Raw genomic sequence first — 11,701 nt, 5'->3', positions numbered from 1 at the left:
TAGAAAAAGCTACAGGTAGCCTACAGCCTATTATATAGCCTATTATAAGACTGATATTTAAATAAATTAAATTAATTAAAAATTTATAAAATTAAATAAAAAATAATTTCATAAAATTACATTTCAAATGCAGTTATTCTAAGCGGTTGATTTATAACAATGACAACAACAACAACAAAAATCATATCTATCATAGAACCAAAAAAAATAACATTAGCCTATATAAATCTTTACAAAGTGTTTATGTGTATTTGGAAATACAGTGGCCCCAGAAAGTATTTGAACAATTAGACACACTGTATGTATGTGTCAGACTCAGAGACTCATTTTCTCCTTTAGTTTGATTATGATTCCTTCCACCTTGTTGATCCTGTTTGTTCACAGTGTTGAAAACTAATTTCCAGGGAAGTTGCGAAAGGCAGATAGATTTGTTGCTGAAAGTTGCCAAATGACGTTGTGATGTCATTGCGTGATGACGTCATTGCATAACCATGACAAAAAACAGCGTGATGACTCAAATCTCATCCGTACATAAAATATTATAAACATAACGTATTTGAATTTGTAAAAGTAACATAAGTAGCACATCTTTATGATCGAATTTTTTTTACAACACTGAAGTACTGAACAGTCACACATTTTATGTATTTTCTTATTAACTAGTAAAACTGCACATTCGGAACAATTATAGTTTTAAGAAGTGTACTTGTTGTTAGTGTGCTACACAAAAGTCTGTAAAAATAGGACACAATGTACTGTTTATATGAAGGAACAATACTTATTTATTTTTCACGGGTGTTTTACCTGTATTTTAAATTCCACATTGCATTTTGTGTTTTAAGGTAACAGCATTCCTACTTAATGCATAACATTCTGACTAGTACCTATTCAGTTTTTCCACATATTTTTTCTTACAGTGGCCCTAACTGAACAACAATTATATATATACAGTCGTGGACAAAAGTTTTGAGAATTACATAAATATTAGTTTTCAAAAAGTTTGCTGCTAAACTGCTTTTAGATCTTTGTTTCAGTTGTTTCAGTGATGTACTGAAATATAATTACAAGCACTTCATACGTTTCAAAGGCTTTTTATCGACAATTACATTACATTTATTCAAAGAGTCAGTATTTGCAGTGTTGGCCCTTCTTTTTCAGGACCTCTGCAATTCGACTGGGCATGCTCTCAATCCTGACTGATAGCAACCCATTCTTTCATAATAACTTCTTGGAGTTTGTCAGAATTAGTGGGTTTTTGTTTGTCCACCCGCCTCTTGAGGATTGACCACAAGTTCTCAATGGGATTAAGATCTGGGGGAGTTTCCAGGCCATGGACCCAAAATTTCAACATTCTGGTCCCCGAGCCACTTAGTTATCACTTTTGCCTTTATGGCACGGTGCTCCATCGTGCTGGAAAATGCATTGTTCTTCACCAAACTGTTGTTGGATTGTTGGAAGAAGTTGCTGTTGGAGGGTGTTTTGGTACCATTCTTTACTCATGGTTGTGTTTTGGGCAGAATTGTGAGTGAGCCCACTCCCTTGGATGAGAAGCAACCCCACACATGAATGGTGTCAGGATGCTTTACTGTTGGCATGACACAGGACTGATGGTAGCCCTCACCTTTTCTTCTCCGGACAACTCTTTTTTCAGATGCCCCAAACAATCGGAAAGGGGCTTCATCGGAGAATATGACTTTGCCCCAGTCCTCAGCAGTCCATTCACTATACTTTCTGCAGAAGATCAATCTGTCCCTGATGTTTTTTTTGGAGAGAAGTGGCTTCTTTGCTGCCCTTCTTGACACCAGGCCATCTTCCAAAAGTACTGTGCGTGCAGATGCGCTCACACACCTGCCTGCTGCCATTCCTGAGCAAGCTCTGCACTGGTGGCACTACGATCCCGCAGCTGAATCCTCTTTAGGAGACGATCCTGGTGCTTGCTGGACTTTCTTGGATGCCCTGAAGCCTTCTTTACAAGAATTGAACCTCTTTCCTTGAAGTTCTTGATGAACCTATAAATTGTTGATTTAGGTGCAATATCCTTGCCTGTGAAGCCATTTTTATGCACCGCAATGATGGCTGCACGCGTTTCTTTGCAGGTCACCATGGTTACACTGGAAGAACAATGATTTCAAGCATCACCCTCCTTTTAACATGTCAAGTCTGCCATTCTAACCCAATCAGCCTGACATAATGATCTCCAGCCTTGTGCTCGTCAACATTCTCACCTGAGTTAACAAGATGATTACTGAAATGATCTCAGCAGGTCCTTTAATGACAGCAATGAAATGCAGTGCAAAGGTTTTTTGGGATTAAGTTAATTTTCATGACAAAGAAGGACTATGCAATTCATCTGATCACTCTTCATAACATTCTGGAGTATATGCAAATTGCTATTATAAAAACTTAAGCAGCAACTTTTCCAATTTCCAATATTTATGTAATTCTCAAAACTTTTGGCCATGACTGTATATACAAGCTAATAACATGCTGTATGCTGCATATGCTCTTCTGAATCATCCGCGCCACAAGGATGCGCTGTTTTCTTTCAAATCAAAGCTAAATGCACGTAGAAACAGTGCATCCTTGTTTAGAAGATTCAGAAGAGCATACGCAGCATACGGTGATATGGAGAGACACAGAGGAGACTATTGACAAAGGAATTGTTGAATAAAGTCGTTATTTTTATTTTCCTCACTTAGAAAAAGTATTCTCGTCGCTTCATAACGTTACGGTTAAACCACTTATGGCAGATGAAGTATTCTGACGAAATATGCATGCAATGTGAATTAAACAGACGTGACATATTTTGTACCTTAAATTATAGCATCCATAACTAGGCTACTGTAAAACTGTAAAATTCCTTTAGCTTGTTAAAAAACTGTAAACTGTTTTTGAAGGTACAGATATGACATACATTCAATATGATACAGTATAGGACAGGAATTTAAAAGTCTATTAGAAATCATTTTCATTATGCTACAGTCATTTTAAAGTCAGTTACTGATTACTGATGGGCTCTCCTTAGCTCATCAACAGCGCCCCCATGTGTTGGTTTGAGTGATCAGCAGCAAATCCTGCCATTACATGATTCTCACCTGTTATTTGCCCATCATCTGCACCTAGTTTGATTACCATCGTAAGTTAAAACTGATGTGTTGTATACTATTTATTTATTTACCATTTGCTGCTGAGAAAATGCATCTGCAATCTGAAGTTGCTCGGGATGACACAAAGGTGAGTACTTTGTGTGAATTTAGAGTCAGTAGGCCTACATTTCAGCAGTGCTGTAGCACACACACAGAGAAACAGTGAGCTCTAAATCATCTGCTCTAGTTCAACAGCAAGCCTTATCTATGTTTGGACTCATTACACAGTAACAGTACAGTCAATAAAACACTGGCACATCTCTCGAGAGTTACACTACTGTGTGGCCTGAGTCAAAGGTTGTCCAGTCATGTGACGAGATATCTATAACCTCATTCAAGAAGTGAAAGCTTTACTTTATATGATAGTACACTGGAATTGGTGTTTGTTATGAAGTAGAACAACTTTACGGTCTAACTAGTCTTTGTCTATAAACAATATTGTAGTAGAGTAGTAGAGTATCACTCCTTTACTCCACCTGCAGAACGGGAGTCAACGGAAACTTCAGAAATCATGTGAGTTACTTCTGCTTTTGAAAAACTTTTCAGAAAATATTTGACAGTATACCCAGGAAGGATATTCTGTATCTGCTGGGTAAGATTGTTTACATTATATTATATTTATATGAAAAGGTTCATTACCTAAACCAAGAATTTTGTCATCTATACAGCTTACAGTAACACAAAGTTAAACTAATTATTTGAACAAACTATTTTTTAACAAACTAATTTGAATTATTATTTTTTTAATTAAAAACGTTACATTCTGTGAGATATGTGGTCCTTTAGAGGACCTCAGATGATGCTTACCCAGAGACAACATACAGAACTACCACATTTTGCTATAAGTTTGATTGCATAATTGCTGTTAATAGTGTTAATCGTGTGTTTGTTTAGGTCTTTTATTGATTTTTCTGAACATTTCTGCCATATGCATACAAACTGACAGTCACCACTGATAAGCTACTACTAATTATTGTACAAACTTAATTTTATGTAAAGTTGCTTTGCAATGATTTATATCGTAAAAAGCGCTATACAAATAAACTTGAATTGAATATATATACATATATATATATATTACAAGACAATAAGTAAATAGTTAAAAAAAATGTAATTTGACTTGATCATTAATATTTAAAAAAAGAAAAATGATAAAGGGAAGTGTATTTAGGTCACTGGTGTGTGATAAACCTTATCTGTTGATATTAAGATTATGTTTTTATGACACAACGCCTGATATTATAATAATAAAACAGTGATTATAATTACCCTGAAAATAAAGCTTTGATTATATAAAGTAAGCGGAGTAGTTTATATTTTAATTGTAATGTTACAGAAGCTATTTTCATTTAACTTCTATTTCATTCATTCATGCTGTGCTCTAACCCCTCACTCATTCTTTCTCATTCTTCTCTCTCTCCTCTCTTTCTCTTAGGGAGGAATGTCAGAATGGAATTTCAGTGGATTTGTTCCTGCATTGCTCTCTTGTTCCTGCTGTGAGTAATGCCTGCATTAGTCCAGAGAGAACTGTCTTTCTCAGGACAAACATGCAACACTTTCTCTAGAAGCAGAAGTAATGCTTCACTGTTATAAGAACTGACATGATTACATGAATATTACATTATATTTTTACTAGTTGACGTCAACTGGTGTTCATGTTCATATACTGTCATATACTTCTCTCAGAGTGTTTTGTAATGTAGAATACTTCTTTTCCTGTTTTAGGTCTGCATTGTATTTCTGCTCTCGTTTGTACAGCGCAGAGCGAGGCCTCAGCCTTTTGAGCATCGCTTTCCATATCTCAGGGGTCGATTTGGCATTGTGGTGTGAGTGATATCTGAACAAAATCTGTAGGTTAAATATATATATGTGTTTTCAGATGTTTTAGTGTTTTTTTAAGTTGTGTGTGTGTGTGTGTGTGTGTGTGTGTGTGTGTGTGTGTGTGTGTGTGTGTGTGTTTTCATTGCAGGCCATTGGATTTCATATGCAGTCTAAGTAACCGATGGTCTTATGGTTTTGCATTTGGTGCTATTGCTCCCAGTGTGATTCAGCTTTTCTCTGAGTCCTACACACCATTTACTGTGCCTAACTGGGCTAAAGGTAGTTTTAATATATATATATATATATATATATATATATATATATATATATATATATATATATACACATACTGGTTTAAACATTGATAATAAGAAGAAATGTTTCTTCAAATCAACATACTGTGCTAGAATGATTTCTTAAGGATCATGTGACACTAAAGACTGGACATTTTTAAATATATTCAAATAGAAAACAGTTATTTTAAATTGTAATAATATTTCACAATATTACAATTTTTTTTGTGTGTTCTGAATATATTTATTGTAAATATAATCTTGACTAAAGAGGTTACAACAATGCATGTAGGATGGTATCTGTATCTATTCTGTAGTTTTAATCAAAGCAAAGCTACATTTGATCATTATCTGTATGACCTGTCTCTTTCAGTTATTGTGTACGTGGTAGGAGCAATAGAAGTTGGCGTGGCCTACCTGCCATTCTTTGCTTGTCTTTCAACACCAAACCGAATACTAGGAGGGGTTTTAGGTCTTCTATACACACTCATGTGGTACATGAAAAAACTCTTACTTACTCATACCTTCAGTCTAAAATCTTGGCATGGCAAACATTTGATCTGTAAAGGGATTTGTGAGTTGTTGAACTGACTGTTTATTTTTTATATTCTGTGGGTTTCAGGCTCATTGTGCGACTGTATGACACGATAAGCTGTCCCTCTGGAAGGGTGGGTGAATATGATTAAAAATTAACTTTAATTTATTAATTAATAATTTTATATTATTACTGATACAAGGTAAGATTAGGTATAATTTTCTTAGTGTTCAAAGGTGTCTAAATGGATATAATTTGTATAATAAGATATAAGAATTTGTAGATGGATAAATACACAATTTAAACATATTTTACTGGTTGTAGATTTTAGGCCATCACGAGAAATTGATCATCCTATGGCCGTTCTTCCTGTGTCTGTTTTTCCTGCTGGTACGGTTCGTGTATATCATTGTGAAGGCAGTAAGAATCCACCTGCAGCTGCAACCTGATGAGGTCAGATCATGAGTCTTGATATAAATTAAGTTATTTCATCAATTTACAATGGGATCATTCCGTGTCTCAACCAGTGGTTTTGAAATTCCATATTGAAATTCCAGTATATCTGGAACTGAACCATATAGGGCCTTAAAAATAAAGATGCCCAAAGGAAAGTTTGTTAAGACCCAACATCTAAAAGGACATTAAGATATCTTTAGTACTCCCTGAATTACAGGTCATGCAAACTTTGGAGAAAAAACTGAAAAAGTGCTCATTCCCCATTTTTGAATGGTCACCATTAGCACATAATGCAACAAAGATTGCTTAAGTCAACAGATTTTACTAACAGACCTACCAAAAATCAAAAATGTGAGCCAGGGGAGTTTCTGAAATTTGGTTTATTTGACACGGAATGACCCAATAAGGTTTATTTGGTAGCATTATGCAATAGCTAAAATAAAATAACAATGAACAATACTTTTACAGAATTTATTAATCTTGGTTAATGTTGATTTCTTCATATGCAGGTACATTTTTAACATTCAATTAACATGTGCATAATGCACCAACATGAATCTACAGTGAACAACAGTATATTAATAAATAAATTAAAGAGATTAATGTTCCATTATAAGAGTAATGTTTCTCTTAAATAGAGTGAAGAAGATCTACAATTCCATCAGTTCAGATATGTACAGACTCTACTGAAACGGCCCCCTGAACGGTACACACTCATTCAACGTTAATGCATTTGTTACTGTATTTACACCAGTCAGCCAATACTCATTCTTCTATTGTCCCTCAGGCCAGAAGAAAAGAGTTGGTTCCGTAGAAAAGTGTATGACTGGGATCCTCATTTTAAATTCCCTAACAGGATGATTGGAACATCCATTATCTCTTTGATTGGCTTGTACACAGTCAGTCGGCACTCACTAATGTACACACATATTATTATATAAATATTACATTTTTTTTTTAGTAATTAAAGCTAATGATGCAAATGTGTTTTTCTGTTTGTAGATGACCCTTGCAGACTACAGCTTGAGTGACTACACATTTGACAAACTAGATGCTTTGAAGAACTCACTTGCAGAGATTGCATCGTCCTGTAATGAAACAAACAATGTGTTCACGTCCCTCATTCCCAGGATGAATGAGTTCAGCTTTGTTGCAAGAAGTAAGATATATTTTTCTTCTTATCTTTTTTCTTAAATTAATAAATTAATCAAAAATTACACTAAAAACCAAAATTACTAATTCATTTATATTATTATTGAATAAAATTTATACTTTTATTCAGAAAGGATGCATTAAATTGATCAAAAGCAACAGTATACATTTTTACATTGTAACATAATATTTCTATTTCAAATAAATGCTGTTTTTTTTTAACTTTTTTATTTAAAAAAAATCAAAGAATCCTGAGAAACATATCGTGGGTTCCACAAAATATTACGCGGCATAATATTCAGAATTAGTCACATTGTTAATAATAAGAAATGTTTCTTCAGCACTAAATCTATCAGAATGATTTCTGAAGAATCATGTGACACTGAAGACTGGAGAAATTGTGCTGAAAATTCAGCTTTGCCATCACAGGAATAAATTATATTTAAAAATATATTCAAATAGAAAACAGTTCTTTTAAACTGTAATAATATTTTACAATATTACTGTTTTTACTGCATTTTTTATTTTATTTTTTATCAAATAAATGCAGCCTTGGTGAGCATAAGAGCATAGATGTACAATGATTTAATGTTTATTTCATACATTTTTTTCTCAGGGTCTTGGTTAGCGACAACCATTTTTTCCACTCTCACATCTGTTACTTACACTTTTCACGTGCTAGTATGTTACAGGTATGCTTATGTAAGCATTCTTTATATAAAAATAAATCAACATTATAACAATTTCAGTAATTACCCAAAGGCAGTATCATCAAATCGTTAAAAAAACCAAAACGACCAAATAATAAGCTCCATTTGTGACTGCAGGAAACATTTGAAGAGGTTGTGGAGGGGACAGAAAACTTTTCTTCCAGAGAAGTTCCATAAACCAAGCCCTGCAGTCAGTGTAGTGAGTAAAGATTTTTTTGTAAAGGGTTTCATTGGGTTTCCTCTTTGACTGACTAAAAAAAAACATCTAAGCATTTAGGGAAGGCTGTTGATCACAATGCCAAATGCTTTTCTTTCTCAGGCTGCTATAACAAGATATTCAGGCTGGCAGATTGCCTTCACTCTGTGGGGTATGTAAATTTCTCTCTAAAATTTTAAATATATGTTTGGTTTCATGTGGTGATGTGGCGAGATCAGCTGAGTTTACCGTCTGTGCAGAGGGTCAATAACTTCACGGTCGTCTGTGCTTTGCATGCTTTGCTTACTTTTGTAGTGTTGTTGGTCAAAGTGACTCAAATAAATCAAAGAATTTGATGATGACATGGTTAGCTGTATTGAATAAACAGTTTTTTTTGTTTCTGCAGGGTTTCTGATAGTTCACTTTGTGCAGTTTCTTTTTGCCTTGCTGTTTGTGTATGGAGTTGTTCTACCAATCCAGAAGGGACACTTTCTTAGCTGGCTTTCTAGTGTAGGCATTATTCTGTGAGTTCCATTAAAGACATCTCATAACTAAATAAATTTTTCATAAGCATAACCACCCTAACAATAATGAACGTGAACTTGCATGATGACATTATATTTTATAGCTAACATCATGTTAGTTTAGTGATGATATGCAGTGTTTGAATAGCATTAAACCTGTGTTTTATGTGATTGCAGGCTGACAATACTCTTAGTGATAGCCTTGGTGGTAGTGCAGATTATTCTGGTTCAAATATTTTTCCTGCAGGACAAACTCTCACCTGATGACAAAGAAAAGCCCCTTGCACTCAACAACAGGTAGGACCTGTTAAAAGCACCTTTTAAAATGAAAAACGATGAAACTGTGAATATGCATTGACCTTAAACAGTCATGATGAGGTGTAGTTATGTGGTTGATAAGGTGTTATGAGGGAAAAAACAATCATATACATTGCTGTTCAAAAGTTTGGGACCAGTAAAATTTTTAATGTGTTTTAAATATGTCTCTTTTGTTCATCATGGCTGCATTTATTTGACAAAAGATACTGAAAAAAAAAACAGTAATATTGTAAAATATTATTACGAGTTAAAATACTGGTTTTCTATTTTAATATAATTTAAAATATAATTTATTTCTGTGATGCAATGCTGAATTTTCATCAGCCATTACTCCAGTCTTCAGTTTGATCCTTCAGAAATCATTCTAATATGCTGGTTTATTATCAGTGTTGACACGGAAGACTGCAGTAATGAAAATAGAAATGAAATAATAGAATGAAAATAGAAAACCATTATTTTAAATTACAATAATATTTCACAATACTACTGTTTTTTTTTCTGTATTTCTGATCAAATAAATGCAGAGACTTCTTTAAAAAACATAAAGAATCTTACTGATCCCAAACTTTTGAACGCCAGTGTATGCTTACCATTGAAATTTTTGGGGTGGGTCAGATTTTTTAATGCTTTGAAAGAAGTCTCTTATGCTCACAATGGGCTGCAAATATTTGATGAATAAAACAGTAAAAACAGTAATAATATGAAATTTTATCAGAATGTAAAATTACTGTTTTATATTCAATATACTTTAAAATGTAATTTATTCCTAAAGGCATAGCTGAATTTTCAGCATCAGTCCAGTCTGTCACATGAATTCGTTCTAATATGCTGATTTCTGTTCAAGAAACATTTCTTATTATTATTGTTGCTAAACAGCTGTGCTGCTTTATATTTTTGTGTAAACTGTATTTTTGCGGGGGGGGGCGGGGGGGGGGGGGGGGGGGGGGGGGGGGGGGTAGAAATTTGTTAACATTATTAATGTTTTTACTGTCACTTTTGACCATTTTAATAGCGCTTGCTAAATAAAAGTATTAACGTCTTTCCAAAAAATAACATAAAATAACATAAACCCTACTCATCTGTATGGTAGTGTATATAAAAAAAAATTATTTGAATATCTTCTCTTCTCCTTCCACAGAAAAGCGTTCCACTGCTTTAACTACTTTTTCTTCTTTTATAATGTGGTTATGGGGTTGAGCAACTGCATTTTGCGCCTTTTAAGCAGCTGCATTGTGGGTACATGGCTGGTGTCACGCATTGATCGGACCATCATGCAGCGGGGCTATGAGTCCATGGATCCAGGTAATAATGACATGCAGTGATGTACAGTGAAAAAGAAACTTTAATTTTCTAAATATCATGTATTCTCAAAGTGGATAATAGGAACATGATAACTAGAATGAGAGTTATCTTATGTATTGTTGTTTATTTAATTATATTTGGGTATTTATGTTAATTACAAATATTAATTAATTAATTAATTACATTTGGGTGATTTTTTAATACGTTTACCTTTTTTACTTTCCAGTATTTGTGTACAATGGTTATTATAATGTTTTTTTTTTTTTTTGGCCAGGATATGGTACATGGATAGGGATGATATTTGCTGATCATTACCATAGCAACCCAGTTATGGTGTCTTTCTGCCATCTACTGCTTGGCAGAACACTGGACAAACAAGGACCTGCAGTGTCCTCTTATGCAACCTTTAGCAATAAAACAGGTAACAATGATAGCTATATGATAGCACTAAATATATGATACATTCAGAAAAACAGGCATCTTATAAAATAACTGTGGCTGTCTGCTGTTTAACAGGATGTTCAGTAGGGGGCAGAGTACGCGTGCGCTGGCTGCTGCTGTACACACTGCTGAGGAACCCTGCACTCATCCTGTTGAGAAAGAGAAAAAAACTGGCACAGAATGACAACCAAGACCCACTCATCTTAGCCCGAGCCGTCACCTCACAGGCTCAACAAGCAGCTGAACTGGACAACAACAAAACTGCAGAAACAGAACCAACACAGTCAGATATCTGAAAGAGCTGGAGCTCCTGAAATCGATTCCTGGAGCACAGAGCGGGGTTTTGTGTCAGCAACATTGAGGTCATCTATATGCTTTTGCACTTCTGGCTAATTTTTAGTAGATAGAGACTTTGAAAAATGTTGTCTTTCCTATTTGATACAAAGAACCAAAAAGACTGATGACTGCTCTGCATTTGTCCAATAAAATGTTCTTTAGAATGAGAATGCACCTTTTTCTAAAAAGCAATTGTGTGCATCAATGCTAAAAGACTGAATTTCATGGTGGCTCTGGAGTGCAGGAGCAGTATGCAGGTGTAATGCTGTCTATGAGCTTCTGAAATTGGACATGTTGGAACAAATTGGAATGTTTGATTTTATAGCGTTATTGGGGAAATACTATTTTGTAATAAAGAATGTGAAATATTTTTGGGTGAATTAACTTTATGGTGTATGTACAATAAAAAAAGATAAAATAATTAAATAATTAAAATGTTTATTTACATAATTTGAGGTAAATATGTAAACT

General features: G+C 34.3%; 1 protein-coding gene across 1 annotated transcript; it reads left to right on the top strand.

The window, feature by feature from the left end:
- Positions 1-3,450: 3,450 nt before the first annotated feature.
- Positions 3,451-11,600, top strand: LOC109108964 (stimulated by retinoic acid gene 6 protein-like). Its single transcript, XM_042726944.1, has 18 exons — positions 3,451-3,659; positions 4,582-4,642; positions 4,872-4,972; positions 5,116-5,246; positions 5,634-5,754; positions 5,883-5,928; positions 6,120-6,248; positions 6,890-6,957; positions 7,039-7,150; positions 7,254-7,410; positions 8,020-8,095; positions 8,231-8,312; positions 8,433-8,481; positions 8,716-8,833; positions 9,011-9,130; positions 10,290-10,453; positions 10,728-10,874; positions 10,970-11,600. Coding segments are annotated over exons 1-18 (1,905 nt in total). The 5' UTR covers positions 3,451-3,657; the 3' UTR covers positions 11,191-11,600.
- Positions 11,601-11,701: the final 101 nt, after the last annotated feature.

This window comes from Cyprinus carpio, chromosome A1 (genome assembly GCF_018340385.1).
Source record: "Cyprinus carpio isolate SPL01 chromosome A1, ASM1834038v1, whole genome shotgun sequence".
Lineage (NCBI taxonomy): Eukaryota > Metazoa > Chordata > Actinopteri > Cypriniformes > Cyprinidae > Cyprinus > Cyprinus carpio.
This window is presented reverse-complemented; position numbering and strand designations above follow the sequence as displayed.